The sequence below is a fragment of the Neolamprologus brichardi genome, chromosome 6, assembly GCF_056152115.1.
Source record: "Neolamprologus brichardi isolate AB-2024 chromosome 6, ASM5615211v1, whole genome shotgun sequence".
In the NCBI taxonomy this organism is placed as follows: Eukaryota; Metazoa; Chordata; class Actinopteri; order Cichliformes; family Cichlidae; genus Neolamprologus; species Neolamprologus brichardi.
Genome location: NC_142109.1, coordinates 27,467,306 through 27,486,417, shown reverse-complemented (window position 1 = coordinate 27,486,417; position 19,112 = coordinate 27,467,306). Strand labels below are relative to the sequence as shown.

The 19,112-nt window shown below is 39.5% G+C and overlaps 2 protein-coding genes across 5 annotated transcripts; both read left to right on the top strand.

The window, feature by feature from the left end:
- The first annotated feature begins 104 nt into the window (after nucleotides 1-104).
- On the top strand, nucleotides 105-6,251 carry LOC102782041 (uncharacterized). The gene is made up of 3 exons (XM_006790737.3): nucleotides 105-910; nucleotides 1,974-2,315; nucleotides 4,831-6,251. Exons 1-3 carry the CDS (start codon nucleotides 349-351, stop codon nucleotides 5,412-5,414), a joined length of 1,488 nt encoding a protein of 495 aa, XP_006790800.2. The 5' UTR covers nucleotides 105-348; the 3' UTR covers nucleotides 5,415-6,251.
- Nucleotides 6,252-7,454: 1,203 nt separating this feature from the next.
- On the top strand, nucleotides 7,455-17,250 carry zfyve27 (zinc finger, FYVE domain containing 27). 4 transcript variants are annotated; one of them, XM_035907657.2, is made up of 14 exons: nucleotides 7,455-7,769; nucleotides 9,164-9,401; nucleotides 9,522-9,592; nucleotides 9,688-9,874; nucleotides 10,912-11,007; nucleotides 11,337-11,449; nucleotides 11,729-11,847; nucleotides 12,233-12,304; nucleotides 12,984-13,004; nucleotides 13,173-13,193; nucleotides 14,559-14,697; nucleotides 14,810-14,856; nucleotides 14,980-15,061; nucleotides 15,176-17,250. In XM_035907657.2, exons 2-14 carry the CDS (start codon nucleotides 9,166-9,168, stop codon nucleotides 15,244-15,246), a joined length of 1,275 nt encoding a protein of 424 aa, XP_035763550.2. In that variant the 5' UTR covers nucleotides 7,455-7,769; nucleotides 9,164-9,165; the 3' UTR covers nucleotides 15,247-17,250. The 4 variants fall into 4 exon arrangements, with proteins under 4 accessions (XP_035763550.2, XP_006790802.2, XP_006790803.2 ...); XM_006790739.2 differs by having other exon boundaries at nucleotides 14,556-14,697; XM_006790740.2 differs by lacking the exon at nucleotides 12,984-13,004 and having other exon boundaries at nucleotides 14,556-14,697.
- Nucleotides 17,251-19,112: the final 1,862 nt, after the last annotated feature.

The window sequence follows — 19,112 nt, the reverse complement described above, 5'->3', positions numbered from 1 at the left end:
CCATTACAAAACCCGTGACTGATGGAGGACGTCCCGGGAGCAGCCGTTACACCTGTGCTTGCCCTTAAAAGAGCATAATTTCAGATATTTCAGTCGTTGCTGAGATAATAAATTTAGGTTTCTCAGTTGTACTTTGTCCTTTTTTTTTCTTTTAACCAACAAAGTGATGCACTTCGCCATTTGGACCACTAGTTGGCACATAAGCAACTGTTGGCGGAAGTAAAACCTCTCACTTTGCTTATAAACGAGCTCCGTCAGTACAAGGGGTCCATTATTGGGAAATCACGTGCTCATCAGGGGTTTTAATATTAAGTCATTGTACAGCGTTAGTGCGTCGTTAAACGCACCATGAAGCCGCAGCTGTTTGGGACCAAAGAGCGACCGTGCGTAACAAACAAAACCAGCGCGGACGCTGCGCTGTCCTTTCAAGAGGAGCTTGTAGCTGCCATACACGGAGCATTTGAAGTGGCCGTGGAGATCGCGGTTCGCGAGGTGAAAAAGCTTGTGGCAGGTCAGGTGACGAGCGACATCTATGAAGAGATGCGACGAGAAAACGAGTCCCTCAAACAAAGGCTGCAGAGAGCCGAAGCTAAGCTGGACTCTGCGCGCAGAGAGGAGAACTGTGGAAGCCCTCTTACTACTAATCAGCTCTTCGGTGCCATAAAGTACAACGATCAACCGCCACACCCCAACTGCAGTCAAATAAGCACAAGTGTTGTGGGCAGTGTGCTCGGCCGCACAGAGGTCAGAGGTGACACTACCCCTGCGGGTCACAGCGGAGCGCATCAGCCTCGTGACAGCCAGGATCAACATTTGAGAAGACCCGACGAGCGCAGATCGCGCGAGGAAGAGAGAATAAATGACGCAGCTTCAGATCCAGAAAATGAGCCGAACGATGGATGCACTAGAGGTACTTGGGAGACTTGTTCTCTTTCATTACTGCCCCAGTAATTGCCTCAGCATCCTAGTTATATTTAGACCACGATGTGTGCACAGAAACCAACAGCTAAACTGTTAATGCATGGGGATGAACATTTTTCACACGTTTTGTAGACAAGTGTGAAACCAGTTAACAACAGAATGTGTTACTAGCAGGATTGCTGAAGTGCAAACAGTCACCTTTTTGCAAGATTGCGGCCGATGCAAAGACTTAAACAATATACCTGTTTGTGTGTGAATCCACCAAGTGCAAAGATCAAAAATACACAACACATCATCCAAGAATCATTAAAAGGTCTTTAGCTTGTCTTGATGCGCTCATATAACTTACAAGTGTTTTAAAAATAAAAATAGTGACGTATGCCTCCCAGGTTATGCATTGATGGGATTGCAATATCTTGTTCCAAAAATGTGTATATTCAGCATTAATGGTGTCTTCACAGATGTGCAGGTTACTCATGCTTTGTGCACTAATTTGTTGCCACACCAGATGTTTGCGCAATTATGATAAGAAGGGCACCTCAGTGTGAACCATATATACAGTTGCTCCAAGATAGTAAGAGCAGTAACAAAATAAACTAAATGAAATAATACCATATGTTACAAATATAACAACATAGCTGTAATTATAATTATCCCAGTATATTACACAAAATTAAATATATATATATATATATATATATATATACACACACACACACACACACAACTGTGACCACATAATTTCCTCTGCGATTAATAAAGTATTCTGATGCTGGCTTTTGACCTGTGCCCTGATTACGTGCCTGATGGTTTCAGACTAGAGAGAAAAGAGGCTAACGCTGTAATGATTTCCAAACATAAAGTTCTGGATCCTCACATCTGTTTTGAGTTCTGTTTTTAAAGTAACTGTTTTTGGAAACAGAGTTGCAAAGGTACTGTGCTCAAGCTCCATAGAAGGCTGACTTTAAATGGATTTTATGATGTATGGAAAAATTGCCTTAGTTTTCTAATTTAAAAGAAATCATTAAATGCTTGCATCTCTTTATTTGCAGAGGTAACTGAAGAGATTTCTCGCATTTGTATGGTGAAGATCGAACGTATGAACCCAGTATGTCCAAACCAAGCAGCTCAAGATGGCATCTCACCACCACTTCCCAGCATTCTTGGCAAATCCACTCGAGAGCCGGTTACTCAGGTTACTGTAAAGCAGGAGAAGCCAGCAGAGGAAACACATGGTTCCTCTTGCTGTTTGGATTCCTTTAAAGTGGAGGATTTTAGCCTGGAGTGCATATCTGGAGTCCAGTCCAAAATGTTGGAGGAGTGGAAACCAGAAGTGCAGAATATTCAGAGCCAAGATTCAAACTCTCAGCTGTCCAGCGCTGGGCTCGATCAGGGTAAGAGCAAAAACTGCCACAAAGTATTCCCTCCGTTACAACAAATAAGGTTGAAATTAAGATCAGATTTGCAATATCTAACAATGAGATACTCAGCTAAAGTGGAAAAGTCTTTGAAACAGCATTTACCTCATGGGAGGGTAAAATGTTTGAGATTCAAGAGGGCTTAAAAAAACCCAGGCCTGTAAACACAGTTAACACACTGCAGAGCCTTCTCTCATAAATTGTTTAGTTTTACAAATGTACTGCACTGACATTTCCAATATTCACATTTAGAAATGTGGAATCCACAAGAGTAAAAAGACATTTTTCCTTGCGATCAAGTTGCTGAAAGATCATCCAGGGAAATCTTTGTCGTTTTTGGATCTGCAGGCCAGTCACATTTGCAGCTAGATTTGATCATTATGGGAAATTATTGTCTGTTGTTTCAGTAATTACTATTAAAACTGGTAGATGGACTATATGCCAACTCACCATGTGCTATTTCACTGGGTGCAAAATGATTAGCTGTTCATTTTACTTAGCATTAACAAGCATTAAAGTTGTGCTTAAATTATATGTATAAGTCCACTTAGAATGTAATTAAAATAGTTTAATCTCAAATGAAGCAACTGTAATGCAAATTAGGTTAATTATTGAGGTATCTTTGAACCATAGATCCAATTATGCCATCACTGAGCCAATCTATAGTATTTCTGAGTACTTGTGTACACATATTTGTTAAATCCACAGCATAGAAAAATGTTGTTAAAGGTCTTTGACAATAAATATCTTACATTGCTATTGTCTTTTCTGTTTAATCATTTGAATAGGCTGTGAATAACTAAAATACAGACAGACTTGCTGAGTATTTGGTAGAGCTGTGTGATCACACCTCTCTATGTTAGTATCCAGCATACAAACACAACTATAGCTCTGTGCAAGAGACTGGATCAAAGTGACAAGGAAAAGCTGGTTTAAGCCCTAAACAAATGTCAGGTGCAGAGAGCATGACTTGTAGTGTGAGTTTGGGACCTGTAGTGTCCTGGCTACTTCCAGATAGTGGAAAACATATAAGACTCTTTTCTTCCCACTGCCACAAAAAGGAATGCTAAGGAAACTGAACCAAGTTGGTCCTAAATTCTGAGGGATTGTTGTGAGATTTAGCATTTGTAACTCTCAGGAGATGAAGGGAGCAGACATTCAGCTGATGGAAATAAACCAGAACCTGCTTGTCTAATGGTAGAACATGTAGAAGAGGCAGGAACTCTTAGTGCTGCTTCAGAGTCCTGTGCTGCCTGCAGCTTGCCCCGAGTCTGACAAGCATCTACAGGAGTAAGCAGTGCTCAGTGCACAAGCCATGCCAGCACAACAGGAGCATCAGTGGCAGCTGCTAGAGATGACAGCAGATCAGACGCAACAGAGGGAGATGACTTCTAGTCAGCTCCCACATCCCATCATGTCAAAGCAATCAGTGAAGAGACAGACCTACCAGCATTCTTTCTGACACCTAAGATCATCGCACCAGCAGGACAAGCAGTACTTTCTGTGCCAGCAGTTCACTTCACCAGCCCACAGTCCATTCTGACTGCCACCATAGTGGAAGCTGGACAAGCTCCAAGGAAGCTGTATAGGAGAATTGTGAACGTGAGAACAAATGTTTGGCCAGTTCTGCCCTTCTGGGACTGAGCACTGCCAACGCGATGACAGAATACAGGCTTAGTGAAAGATTATTTTTTATAATTTTATCTCCTGAGTCTGTATAATTAAATTAGACATCACAGTCATACAAGAACAACAGCAGTTTCCTGTTTGTGTTCAGGTAGATTGAAATACTTTCATTCATGACCCAGAGTAGTTTTTTTCTTTTTGGTTGGCATTGTTACTTTACATTACAAAGATTCTGGGTTTGAAATTTTCGGGATGTTTTTAGTGTTCTGGCACCGATACAGCAGTTTCTTCACGTGGTTCAAATACATACATGTTCAGTTAACTAGCGATGCTGAATTGACTTTATTTGTGCATGTGAGATAAACAAAAAGTTTATGTGCAGGGAAATGAATGGGTTTATTGGCTTGCACTGTAAAATGATGCTAGTGGGACAATAAAAGTTCTATATAAGTAACAGACAATTTCTCATTATCAATAATATTGATTGGTTGTACACCCAGTATGCAATAGAAAATTTCCCTCATACCCATGTGCCAGTCAAACAGCACGACATTTATGCTTTCCTACTATCTAGTGATGCAAAATTTTAACATCTGGACTTCCAGTCAGGCGGCTAAATGTCAGATTATTCCTCAGATTATTCTAAAGGATTCAAAAAATGTTTGACTGTTGTTTTTATATAGAGCAATCTACTGACTTAATACATGCAAACAAATAAGTGTTTTATGTATGTACTACATGAATTCTGATCTTTAAGGCTAATGAAGTTTGTGTAATTGAAATTTTTGGGTTCATGTGTTTATTAACATGAAAAAAATCATAATTATTCTACAATGTAATTAACTCTGCATGTTATGTCTTTCAGCAGCTCATCCTCCAAACCCAGCCTCCACCCTTCAACCGCCCACAGATCTTCCATCCCTCCCTGCAGAGTTCTCCAGTATCTTCCAGCTGTCCGAACCAGCTCCTGTGTCAGAGGCCGCTCCACAGGTTTACCCAGTCCATGTTCGAACCAGTCATAAACTCAACCACCCCATAGCTACCCTCTATGCCTGTAAGTCCTGTGGTCAGACTTTCCATCTGCCCAGCTTGTTGCGCCGACACACTGGCCAGTGCCAGCTAAGGTTCCAGCAACGCTGTCAGCAACCTGTAGCAGGAAGCAAGAGGGCCAGATTGCAGCTTTACCCACCGGGTTGCAGCCCCTTCCGCTGCACAGTGTGCAACCGAGAGTTCAATCGCATGGAGAATCTCAAGACCCACCTTCGAATCCATACAGGAGAGAGGCCATATACCTGCTCAGTCTGCTCAAAGTGTTTCCGTCATTCTGGTGCTTTAACCAGGCACTTCCGCATCCACACTGGAGAGAAGCCTTACATCTGTGGACAGTGTGGAAAGTCTTTTAGAAACTGTGGTGGGCTCAAATTCCACCAGCGCTCTCATAGCAAGTAGCTACAGTAGTGTGGTTCTTGAGATTGGAATTTTGTTATGCAATATGCATAAAAGTTGATTTTATGCAGGGCTTAATATGTTTAAATTTTATTTTTATGTTAGCAGCCATCTATCAGTCCTGCCTCTGCTGAGTAAAATGTCAAAGAAAGACATTTAATATTTTCCCATGCACACGTGATATACTAGCACAGCATGCTCAGAGGAGTCATGTCTAAAAATAAGCAACATTCACAATACAGGATGCAAATATTTACGTTTCTGAGGTGCGCTCAGTGACCATAATCAGTCCCTACTGTATATTGATATAACCTGAAATGACTCACCAGTATGAGGTCTCTCTGTGCAAGGCACTTTTTTTTTTTTAGACCAGGTCTTCCCTTTGAGACTGTGTTGTTTCAAAAGAAATCTTACAAAGCAGTATCTCAAGTTATAGATACTGCAACGAGCATCTTAGGTCACCTGTCAAAAACTAAAATTATCTAACTCTCAGACAAATTTAAATACTTTTATGATTACATGGTGAAAAGAAAATAAGCTCCAGGAACTGTAGCTCAGTGATCATTGAGGTCAACATTTAGATGCATACGGTATATGTCAGGTCAGTAGTAAGTGCTGAAAACTAAATGTGTGTGGAGCCTTTCAGTGTAATTCCAAGTGCCATTTTAATTATGTTCGTGGTATTGAAGAAACTACTGGTTGAGCCAGTATGTGTTTATGCCAATCCTGTTTTTATAATTGTCTGTGACTCACATATGTACTACTGTATGTCTCTTATTTTGACTACACTATGTAAAATAATGTATTTGGACTAATAAAAGTAGTATTTAAAAGTAGAAAGTCACAAAGTGGATTTTTTTTTATTTTTTATTTTGTTTTGTTTAATCAGTCACCTGATCTTAACCCAGTAGAGGAGTTTTTCAGTTAACAACAGGGAACTGTACAAAAACAATTTCCTAAACAATGAATGAATTAAAGTTGAAACTTGTTATTTATTTATCTTTTTTCATCTCTTTTTTTTTTTATTAAGCTAAGGTAACTAATGTTTAATGTTAACAAAAGAAATAATGTGTCATTCAAGTGTCTCTCTCCCAGACTAAACTAGCAGCATTCAGTTATTTAGTGTTTCATTTGATTGTTATTAACTGCTCCACTTGCCACGGTCTTGCTGACACTTTTATATCATCTTCCTCTTTTTTTCCTTCTTTCTTTGCTCATTTGCAGAAGGATACTCCTCCTTCGTTTTTGCTGAATAGCTTTGCAAAATTGCAAAACCTTAACTTAAGCTTTCTCTGTTATTTCTATTACATTCTGCCTGTGTGTTTGGATTTAAAGCAACAGTCTAAATTCCACAGCTGCTATTTAATCTTCATCAACTGCTGTACAGTAAATGTGTGGTCAAGGACTGACTGAAGCTCTTTAAACCAGGTGAGTTTTACTTTGTCATGACCTCAACTTGTGTGTAACAAAATCAGCAGTAGCCTTATGCTACTTGGAAGCTGTAAGTTTCGTCCTTCACTGGTCAACCCATCTTTCATTTCTCATTTTCTCTCAGAATGAGGCCCTGTTAGTAAGTGGAGGGCTCTCACTTCTCAGTATGAGGATCCAGTCAGTATGACTGAATTATTGCTTAATGGGGACACATGGCTCCCCTTCTCCAGTATTTATCCAAGCCCCCAATATTCGTCAGTGCATTTTGTTTAACTGTTTTACTTTCACTAATAATCAACAAAAAACTATTTTCACATCTACTGGAGCCTTTAAAGGTCACAAAGAGACATTATTATTATTATCACTCGTAAAAATACTTTCAATATAAAATTGAAATGTATGGAAAGATTGTCCAAGAGCGCAGATGGTGGTAAAATGTACAAATATAATTGTTTTAAAAAACTCCAATAAAAAATATGTTTATGTTCTTGTTTTACAAAGGAGTATTCTTAATTTAAAAGGGGGGGGAACTTGACTGATCAGTCTCTCTGCGATCGACTGGATTGGACACCTGCCATTGACCATTTTCTGTTATCAATTATCAGGCCTGGATTAAACGAGGAAGCAGACGCTCTCGCAGCTGAACAGAGCTAGCAAAGCAAATGTAGCAAGTCCAAAAAAGCAAAATAGCGGGTCGACTCTCTATGCCGACACGCTGACAGTTTCAGAAATCGCCTCGTTGTTCCAGGTTTGTGCTCATGCAGGAGGACAACCGGAGCCATGTTGACTGAGCTGCTTGAATTTGGAGGCTCTTTCTTCCTCCAGGCTGAAGATGATGGTATCGGTGGGACTCGCTAGTTTCGCCTGAGCTCCTTTCAGCACCGCCGCCGCCTCATAAGTTGGTTGTTGTTGGAAACCGAGCTTGAGGTAAATGATCTCCTTCGTATTTAGTAGCTAGTGTTAGCAAGGATGACATGCCGGTGTCGTGCTGCTATTGTACAGCACAGCGCTCTCCCACCGGCACAGGACTGGAGTTAACTTTCCGGTTTGACCGCATCTCGCAGGCCACAGCAGTTAGCCCGGATTTCCCTCCTTATGGTCACGATAAAGAAATCGATTTTAATAGATTAATCAGAAATAAGTAGTCCTCATGAAAGCTACCAACATATCGTAACACTTGGGAGGAATCCACCTGAACGCTAGGTTTATTCATTCATGAACTCGTATAAAGGAGATGAGACTGTAAGCGTGGGTTATGGGAGATCCTCCATATAACTAAAGCGCACAAAGATAGGTTAGTGGAGAAATTCGCTCTTTCCAATAACGCTTGGATGATGGGTTTCTCTCACAGGACCTCAGGAATAGACCCCGAAAAAGCCTACAAAAGCGTCTCTGAAAACGTGGTTGGTCATAACGAGGCTGTCTACAAATTGAACAAATCAAGCACTGGTGTTAATCTCACTAAAGCAGTTAATTTTCTCAAGGGGGTCACAGAAGAAACAGGGACTGCTGTGGAGGGTTACACTAATAAGCTTATTGAGAGATAAAATTAATATTGAGTAAAACTGAGTTCAGCTTGATGAACTCAACAAAGAGTAAAAATCTCTCCAACTATCAGAATTTGTGTTCATTCAAAACACCAAGTAAGAGTAGTATTAATGGAAGGAAGCATTTTAATGTGTTTCAGGTTTGCAATGACTTCTGAGACTATGTTTTGTGGACAGATGACAAAGAAGTCCATTTTTCTATTTAAAACACACAACTCTGTATTTGTGAATTTTAGAACAGTGCTGTCTACCAGCTCTAAAACTGAAAGAGTGGTGGATGGATTGTGGTTTGGGGCTGCTTTGCTCTCTCAGGAGTAGAGTGCCACAACTACACAGTGACCAAAGTGCACAAGTAAATCGACAACACAATAGTTTAAAAAGAAGAAACTTCATGTTTTTGGAATAGTCATGTCAGAGTCCTAACCTTAACACAACTGGTTAAGGTTGATGTATGATGGAAAATGTTGAAAATCCTCTATAAATGCTAAAAACATCTGATGTACGTTTTTGCTAAAAGAGATTCTAAGATATAGGAAACTTAAGGCCTGTTACTTTTCTCAGCTTGGACTTTTTGTAAGACTTTTTTTTTGTGTTATCAGTTTATGTTTGTCTTTATTTGTAAGAAGATGAAATTTCAGTAATTAAAAGGGTTTACAAACTTTCTGTTGCTGAAGCTCTAGACAGTTTGTAATATTATCACAGCAGATTCATTTTTGCTTTTGAAGTTACTCAACATCTGAATCCTGCTTGTCGTCTGTCCCTCATTCTGTCCAGGGATGGCTTTGCACAGTACTGGATCATTCCAAGACCCCTCACAGGGCACAGGGGATCGGGGGGAGCTGGTGCACACATTGTCTAAAGAGGCCCCCGGGTCTCCAGATGCCTCTGAGTTGGGAAGCCCTCGCAGTACACCAAACTTTGACCTCCTCAACATGGTTTTGTCCTATAAGAGGATGGCTCTATATCTAGAACCGGTTACAGATACAGTGGAGCTCATTCGCTTCCTGCTCGGGTGTGTATTTGTGCTTTCTGTACCCTGTATGAACATCACATAACTGCTTTTTCATAGTAATCACAAAGCTACATATTTATATTACAGTATTCATTATGATCTTTTTTTTTAATCTCTCAGGTGGAAGATGCCACTGTGTTCTCTGCTTGTTTGTATTTTCCTCAATGTCTTCTTCTGCACAGTTAATGAAGGTAGGAGGAACCATTACATAGCCTTATTCAGCCTTATTGTTGCCTTTTGAATAATTTACTATGTTGTTTTTTCTGTCTCCCTCTTCTGATATCAGTTGGTTGGTTCACTGTGAGTTTAGCAGCAGTATCTTTGCCGGCTGCCCTGGGTTACCTGCAGGACAGGTGTAGGGGCAGAGCCTCAGACGATGAGCTTCAGAAGCGTCGCTTTCACGCTGTGTATCGCAGAGACTTACAGATCATTCATCTCACCAAACAGGAGGCCATGTTGGAAATCAAAGACCTGTAAGGCAAATTATGCATTTAATGACTTAAACTATTAGCATGTAGCTTCCAGATCTAAAAAATGAAGTCGGTGTGGAGCTGCTTTAAACCTGCTTTCGTTTAAAAGGCCAGCAGAGACAACCTGTGGTTGTCAAAAACAAAGTCCAGAGCCCTCAGCTCACTTGATCCATGCCCATAGTATACTTGTTACTAGTATGTTTAGAGTCTGAGACACTTCTTTCAGGTTTTACTGAATCCAACATTATGTTCATTTTGTAAATTATGGTCCCCCTTAATGTGCAGAAAGAAGTTAAGCAGAGTATGCTTTCAATGTTCTCTATACTTATAAACTCTGGTTTCAAAAAGCTAAGGTCCCGATTGGAAGGTTTAGAGACCTTTACGTGACCCCCTGGCAACCACTGGTCGCTGGGGGGGGGGGGGGGGAAGCATATTCCCTTGCTGATTTGTGAGCAATTGCTTGAGGTTGCTGGCAGTCACTAGGTGAAATTGGTTGTAAAGAGGTTTACAGTGATGCATCAAAAACCTATTTTCAATTGCTTTGGTTATTAGGAGGTTGCCTGTAGTTGACATGGAAGATGTCAGCAAACACTTGCTGTCTGTTACTCGTGTTTGGAGGAAAAACCTTTGAGGAAATGCTTGTTTGTCCTGTAAAGTTGTCAACTTTTGTGTTAACTTTACATTTATAAAATGTAATGCAACCCACAATTGTTGATTGGAGTGAAACTGTCATTATTTCCAAACTATTATAAATTTGAATGTGTCTCTCATCACACAATATTGACTTAGAGTCCTACCTGCTACCGGCATATTTATTGTTTCATACAATTTTAAAATATCCAATTTAAAGATTAAGTTTCAGGCAAACGCTGATAAAGAAGCTGGAGGAAGTCAGTTTCTTCCTCTTTTTTTTTTTTTAAGCAGTTTACAAACTGTAGCTATCGGTGCATTTCTGAGTATTTGTTCATGGTATGTATTTGCAAATCGATTGAAATGTATTTGTTCACCCTTTATTTGTGGGTCTCATTTGCCTTCGCCAGGTTGAAGCAGCTGGATGACATGCTGTCCTCTGCCTGTCAGTCAGCAGAAGCTGCTTATAAAGTCTTGTACTGGGATAATCACACCAAGTCATCAAGGTCTGCATCTGTGGTCTCTCTCTTTTACACACACACACACACACACACACACACACCCACATTCTTTTTGCTTATAGCTGAGTCATTATTGCTCAACAGCCGACGCTCATGATAACATCAGTTCAGCTCATGCATGTGAATGAAATGTATATGTTTTAACAAGCTCTACTGTACTAATCTCTTCTGTTGTTGCCAGTAGCAACAAGATATTCAGATGTGTGTCAGTAGTCACAGTTTAAAATGTCAAATGTGAACTTAACAAAGAATTCTGTTGCTGATCAATCGCTCACATAGTTTTAATGTGACTTCTCAAAATGTTCCACCTCCAGGTTCTATGGAGGGATATTAATCGTGGTGTGTCTACTCTATGTTGCTCCGGTGGCCTGGGTGCTAGCTGGACTCAACAGTGTCATGTTTCTGTGGAACAGAGACTTCTGCAGAGGTTAGTTTGGAAAAGGCTGAAAAATAAAGCTAACACTGAAGCGTTAAAAACTGCAGATCTTCAAACGGCCACTAGACCCTGGCTCTAAAAGCAGTAATAAAATACAATAGTAGTACATGGTCATTCCATACAATACATTCTCATTTAATTACGTTTAAAAAGTAAGCTGGTGACTGAATTTGAGACTTTAAAAAGGGTAGTCCACAATCCAGCGAACGACCTTTAGGTGGCTACATTCATCTTTATAAATGCAGTCGATGGTCTGTTAATCTGTTTCAGTTTTATTGGAGCTTAAGAAACTGTTCCACATGAGCAAGACACAGACCTCAGAAGGGGCGTGTGAAGAACAAGAACAAGGCAGTTTATTGGAGAGGACCCCCACACCGACCAGTCTAGAGGTGAGCGACAGAAGCACGGAGGACAAAAGTTTATACGGTCTGATACGACTTACACTGAAGGATTATTTGCTGCGATTTATATTAAAACCAAATACAGCTGAAAGCTTCTTACACTGAGAGCATGGGATAAACAGTCCATCTATCATTTTCCTTTCATGCCCTCTGTGGGTTTCTGTGTTAGGATTTTTACTCCAGCAAAGTCACAGACTGGGGATCACATTGATCTGTGGAATTCCAGAGTGAAAACTTCACCCGTTACATTCATGTGTGATCCTGATTTCAGATCTCTTGACCAGCTGTCCTGGGTGCTCACTCTGGGATCAGCTGTGCTTCAGGAGTTAAGTAAACAAGTGCTCAGATGTTGTTTTGTGTTTTGTCACAACAGGATCTGTCCCCTGGCAGTGTAGAAGAAGCTGAGGAAGCTGAGCCTGATGATGAATTTAAAGATGCCATTGAGGTAAACAGAACACTTACATTTTAGGATGTACTTTTAAATGACATTTGTATGTTACTCCTCACACACACCCTTAAATCTGTAATCCCGTGCTGTGCAGTTGTAATTCTCAGATGTCTGCGGTATTATAACTTCTTCCTTATAATGTCTAATGTGATGTCTAATTTCATAAATCTTTCTAGTTTAAGTAATCATAAAATATGTTTCTGTAGTATTTTGATTTGTTTTCTTGCCAAAGTTATACTAGAAAAAATGGTTACTACCATTTATTGTCTGGCCAAGTTGGAAGCAGTGAATTTAGCTAATTTGGCACAGATTTACACTCATAGGTGGAGCAAAAAGGCCAAGTGTGTTCCACTTGGTTCACCCTGACAGCAACAGAAATGGTGTAAAGAATGGGAGAAGTTTTATCTTTCATTCCTTTCTTCTTTTGCTGAGATAAGTAATTTCTACTGAAATCTTCAGTAAACTGGAGTCATTCATTAGCTTAATTCTATTTCTTAATTCTATTGAATTGAATTCTATAAATTTTTGTCTTGCATAGTAATAAAAAAATAAAATAAAAATTAAGAAGTTCACCGTTTGAGCTTGCCGGTAACTGTTAGGGAGGAGGAAGCCTTTGTTGCTGACATACCCCCTGTCTTTATTTGGTTTTTTTCCCTCTGCTATCCTCTTAACTCAGGAAAATTCAGTTTCAACACAGGTGAGTGATCTCTCCTTTGTTGAGAGGAGGCTAGTTCATCATGACTTTTTCTTTAGTTCTTGCTTTGCTTTTTGAAGCGCAGTTTTAGGTGTGGTCACGGATAGTAACACTGAATATCAGTACTTTTAGGTAACGTTTTTCTCATCTCTTGTTTTGTTGCCTGACAAGGAAACCCCATTGGTTTTGGTGGTAAGTGATTTCACTGTGCATCCCTACTGCCAGTCCATCCATCCATCCATTCATTCATTCATTCACCTTGACAGGAGTTGTGTGGCAGCAATAATGCTATAAATAACATGCCCATAATTGTTGCCTCCAGTGGTTCCATTACACAGAATATTTTTATCATTATTATTCAGCATGATCAGCATCATGCTTTATGCAACAAACAAATCTTTACTATATTAAATCCCCAGACTGAACAAATTCTATCAACAGAATGTGAATAAATGTCTGTGACTTTCTGTCCAAAATATTTTAAGAGAAATCAGCTGAACGCTCCAGGGTGTTCTTTTGTGTAACACGAGTCTGCACGACAAGGCTCAGTCAAGACTCAGTCAAGACTGAGTAGCAATGAACCTTTATTTTAAAAACACATATTGTTATTCATAATAGGGGAAATGGGGTTAGAGCTAAAAAGAAATGTCTTTTAAAACGTTTAAAGAACAGAAGCATAGATCCAAAAACATTTCAGGACTGGTAAAATACTGCCCCCTTGTGGTGAGGGATTTAGTTAAATACCAAAAGTGCGTTTAAAATCTATTAGCTCTTGTGACATAAAACTCTAAAACTTGAACTCCTTTAAATAAAAAATATGTTGTCAAATTTAGTGGCCAATATTAGTCAGCTTATTTGCTAAAATCTTAAACTGTTCCATTTTAGAAAGAAAGAAGAAAGAAGTTATCCTCCTCTCTCCAAGTCTTTATTTTTTGTTGAAGTTGGAGATGTGTTATTCTTATTAAAGAATAGTTTTATATCCTTTAACAAGAAAAGCTTTTAACACATGACAACTAATATCTTCATTCTGTTTGTCCTCTTACACTCTGTTCATTTGGTTCTGTGTCATTGCTGTCACTCAGTGTAGTGGATGACATCTGTAGTGGAGTAGGTTGTGCTAACCTTACTTGGTAGCCCTTGGTTCACAGACAGTTGGTACCTTTATCACATCCTAGTTATATTGAATATTAAGAGTTAAGAGAGATTAACAACATTTAATTTCTTTAATATTTCTGCTTTTGCTCTTATGGAGGTTGCGCTCCTCATGTTTGGCAGATAAATTAAGTACAGCAAGTGCGTGAATGCATGTTCTTTGAAATGTATTCGCCACCTTCATAATCATCCTAGTAGTTGTAGTTGTTGTGATCATCATGCTTAGCTTATTCATCAAACAGCTATTAGTCAGACTACCTGATTTATTTTTTTAATTCTAGTTTCTCCTCTGTTAATGTTTAATCTGTTTCCTGGCTTCTTTACACTTCAAAAGCTTAGACGTTATATAAAAAAAAACAATTTGTTTTTTCTATGTAACTCACTCCTCTTCGTCTCCCTAAGGAGGATGATGATGGACCCCTTGGAGCTCCCGAGTATGACACTATCTCTGAAAATGGTCTTCTAAGCCGAAATGAACCAATACGCAGCAAAGTGTCTAAACTGACAGAGAAACTGCGTAAACGCTATCCCGCAACAGTCACAGGTCAGCGAATCCTCCACTGATTTCAACCGTCTTATTTATAGCTCGGTGATGACACGGTAGATTTTCTAAGACTTACAGCTCTATTCTTGGCTGTTTCTTTCTGTCTCCAAAGGCAACTGTTCGAGCTGCAATGCCGTCTTCTCAGTTCTGAAGAAAAGGGTGAGACTGAAACCTTGTGGCAAGAATTTGGGATATATTTAAGCATCACGTCGTCATCATGGTTAATTTTATCCTATTTTTCTGTTGGGATGAGCTCTAACCCACTGTCTGTTTTTATTGCAGAGAAACTGCAGTAACTGTGGCAACAGCTTCTGCTCTCGATGCTGTTCCTTTAAGGTGCTGAAATCTGTTATGGGGGCAACAGGTGAGAAGCAGTACCGTTAAAATATTTGCATCATATCACACAATTCTGTTTCTGTTAGTTTTATTCATCTGTTCTTTGAGTTAAAGCTGCTGTCTTTTATTATTTCATCCTCAGCTCCAGAAGCACAGAGAGAAACAGTGTTTGTTTGTGCTGCCTGTAATTCCACTCTCATCAAACCACAGTGAGATGACATGTTGGTTATATCTCCCAACGGTCAGCAGGTGTTCTCCCACTGTTTGGCCCTGAGCCCTATATTGGACCCTGACGTACATGCCTTTGTGTTCATGTTAAGGCTCTTCTGTCAAGAAACATCCCATGTGGAGCTCCTACACTTCTTTGCCTTTATCAGTTCCTTGTTAGCTTCTCTTGTTGCTTATGGGATTTCTACTATTCCTGTTGTTGGATTTTTCTTTTTTTGTGCTATCAGTGAAGGACTGGATCTTATCACTCAATGAGACTCAGCACAGTACACAGTGGCTCTAAAATCAAAGGACCTATTTACAGTCTTTCTGAGAAGGACCAATATATGCACAGTGATAACCACGACTCAGCTAGTAGTGATTGGTGGTTGAAATAAGTGAACAGGGTTACAGCGGTTTCGCTTTACAATCTTTGCCTCACAATAACGGTGATGGCTCGTGAATTTTGATATCTTAAGGACTGTTTGGCAGATTAATGACAATGTAATGCCGAAGGACCTTTCTGTAAGAACATAAGGCATCAAATCTGCCGTTCAGACTGATGAATATGATGTGGGACAATGCTTAAGTTGTGCTTAAGCTAGTTCAAAAGTACAAGATAATGCTGAAGGACCTTGACATCCATCTGTCACCAATATGATATGATGAATTGTGGGTTTGTCCGAGATTCTGAAGGAAAGTTTGAGTTCTGAGTCAGACAGGGGCCACAGTCCAGTAAGCCACCTCTGGCCCCAAGAGAATGTGCGTTCCCCGACTGTTTGTTGCTGGAGGTTTCTGGCTCTTGTTAGGTAAAGTTGCAAAGAGAGCATTGCAAAAAAACCTTGTGATTGCTTCTGTTGCTGGCAGATTGCTGCGGGCACTAGTAGTGTGCGAGGAAGATGCCAACTTGTTTGGAGACATTTATCATTTTAGTCTCTGAGCTGTAGTAAAAGTTGAAAAAGAACAGTGCAAACTGGAAAAAGAGAACATTTGTCTTCATAGTACAAGTTGTGCCTTACTGGAACAAACACATTTTAAAAGGGTCACCTTTCACTTTGAAGCCGAATGTTCTCCATCTCTGGTTTCTGTCACACTTTTACAGTTTTGCTGCTGTTGGCGAGTAGTTTGCGATTGTTTTCACTCCAGTCTCCTATCAACCAAAGTCATCTCACAGAGTTTTGACTGTCCATCATATCTGAGTGAATAGGGCTTTAGCAGTCAATATCAGAGTGTCTGCCAGCACCTGCTTACCAACTGATTGGCACATGCACGACAGATAGTTTGCTCACATAAGATCATTTTGAGCAAATACTATCCTGGTAATCCTGGTCTGGAAAACTCACTGTGATTAGATTTGTCTTTCAGTTGATTTTCCTACCAGAGGAAGCAGATGCTGAAAAGCATAAAAAACTGAAAATGCAAATCAAAGGCTAACACAGTGCGGTTTTGTTGAAGGCAGGGTCTGAGCCGTTTTCGAAGTTGAGCAGACCAGTTCACTCTTATAATAATCTAATTGCTGCTGCATTTCAGTTGTCATGGTTTCCTACGTGGGCGTGTCAAACAAGCTTTATTGTATTACAGCAGCACGTCCAAAGGTCCTTTGAGTCCACGTTTTTCGTCTGACTGGATCGAGTCGACCCAACTGGATAAAAATAATTCGAGTGGACCGAAGAACCCACTGAAACTGTTACCAGAACTTCACACTCTTGCAAGCAGGACTTGACTTGAAGAACTCATGTGAGGCACTGAAACCCAATATGTGGATCCTGGTGGCAACATTGTTTTAATCATGTTTCAGACACAGATGATTGTAACTGTTTGCTTTGCTTTTACTGTAATCATATATGAGCTTACTGTAAATAGTTCTAATTGTTCTATGTATAATATATTTAATTTAAAACTCCTGAAAGTGCGAGTTATTATTTGACCGAATGATTAATTATGTATATACTGCCCAGGATTTTAAAGATTAAATTATGCCGTTATTAAAATAAACAATGTAAAGATTTACAGCTGTGGTCAGTTTACATACACTCATTGTGAGCTTGCATGTCATAGTAACTTTTGAATTTTCATAATTTCTTTGAACTGTTCTTTTCCGACACGTTTAATTTTATTTTGAATTCTCTCTAATCCACACAGGGTCAAAATTTTATGCAAGGGCTCAAATATATGCATACGCTCCGTTAAATGTTTCAATAAATGGTGCTGAAGGTTCTACAGTGTCGTGGCGAGGCCAAGGTCTGTTAATTTCTTAAGAGTGATTGTGAATGACTACAGCTGCTAGCTTCTCTTTGCCGCCATGGTGGAGTGACCAATACTGCAATTGGAAAGTGCAAGAAACTCAGTGAAGCCTTAAGTTAGAACTGCAGATTTACACAAACTGGAAAAGGCCTCTTGGAGCTGTTTCTAAACAGCTGTATTCAAAGATCATAAGTTCAAACAAACTTAACAATTGAATGTATCACTATTTTTCCAAGGTCTACAAGAGACCTAAATAGTCACCCTCAGGTGAGAGAAAATTGGTTAGAATTGCTGTTAACTGGAAACTGGTGGAACACCAGAGCCACTGTCCACAGTGAAGCGACTTCTACAATGGACTGAGAATATACCAAAAGCCCTGCTCTAAAATTATAACTTTTAAGCTCGACTGGAATTTTCACCTGCCCACAGTGACAAGCCAGATGCCTTCTGGAGAAAAGTATTATAATCAGATGAGACAAAGATTGAGGTATTTGCTTATTTATAAGGGGCATGTTTAAAGGAGCAGAAAGGTGAGGCTTTCATCCCAACGAACACCATGCCACCTCTCAAGCACGCTTGTGGAAGCATCATTGTCTGTTTTGCTGCTAATGTATTGCACAAGATTATTGGAGTAATGAAGGAGAAGGACTACCTCAAAATTCTTCAACTTGACTTCACATCAACAGCTAAAGGGTTGAAACTTGTACACAGTCAAATATTCCAACAGGACAATGATCCCAATCGAAGCCCTGAACTCAACCTTACGGAAAATTTGTAGACTATGCTTAAAAGCTGAGTTGGTGCCAGAAAATCAACCAATTTAAATGATCTCTACCAATTCTGCCAAGAACTATCCAGCCAGGATTATGCCAGAAGAATAAAAGCACTTTCTCGAGGTGCAACTTGCTAAGAGACATTTAGCCAAATATAAATGTGGGTCTATGTGTATATTTGTGCCTACATGTATCACTTTGACCCCGTGCAGATGAGAGAAAATCAAAAATAAATTGGGACTTGTTTTTACAAGTTGTTGAAGATGTATGCTGCATGATCATTCCACTCTGGAAAAAAGAATAGTTCAGTCATTGAAATCAATTAAAAGCTCTAAATGAGCATGGCACTCGTGGCCATGACCACAGCAGCAATTAAAGTGACAGGTGGTAAGTGTGTTCCTTTTGGCATGGGAATCATTTTATTAGCAACTAAAAGGCATTGTCATTTCAAAGCACAGTTGTACTACGCTTTAAAAAAAGCGTAGAAAAATAAATTATTTAACTTTTTTTTTTAAACAGCTTCATTTGATTGATTTATTCCATTTAGAAATAAAAGTTTGAATTCCTTCATTTAAAATTTGGTGTTTAACTTTTAACTAACTTATTCAAGTATCAACATTTTCAGTGATATGCTGGTGATAGATCCTCAAAGTTGGTTTTACAAATATTTGTCTGAACTAGTGGATTAAATTATGATGTGTAAAGTGAAATGGGTCACTCCCACTGATAAACTCATAATGTTTATGCCAGAGGAAGGTTAAACAAGGAAGCTCTACTGTAAAGGGTGCAGATATGGGAAAGAAAATACAAATAACGACACTTCAAGTAAGACCTTGAAGTGACATTTGAAGTTTT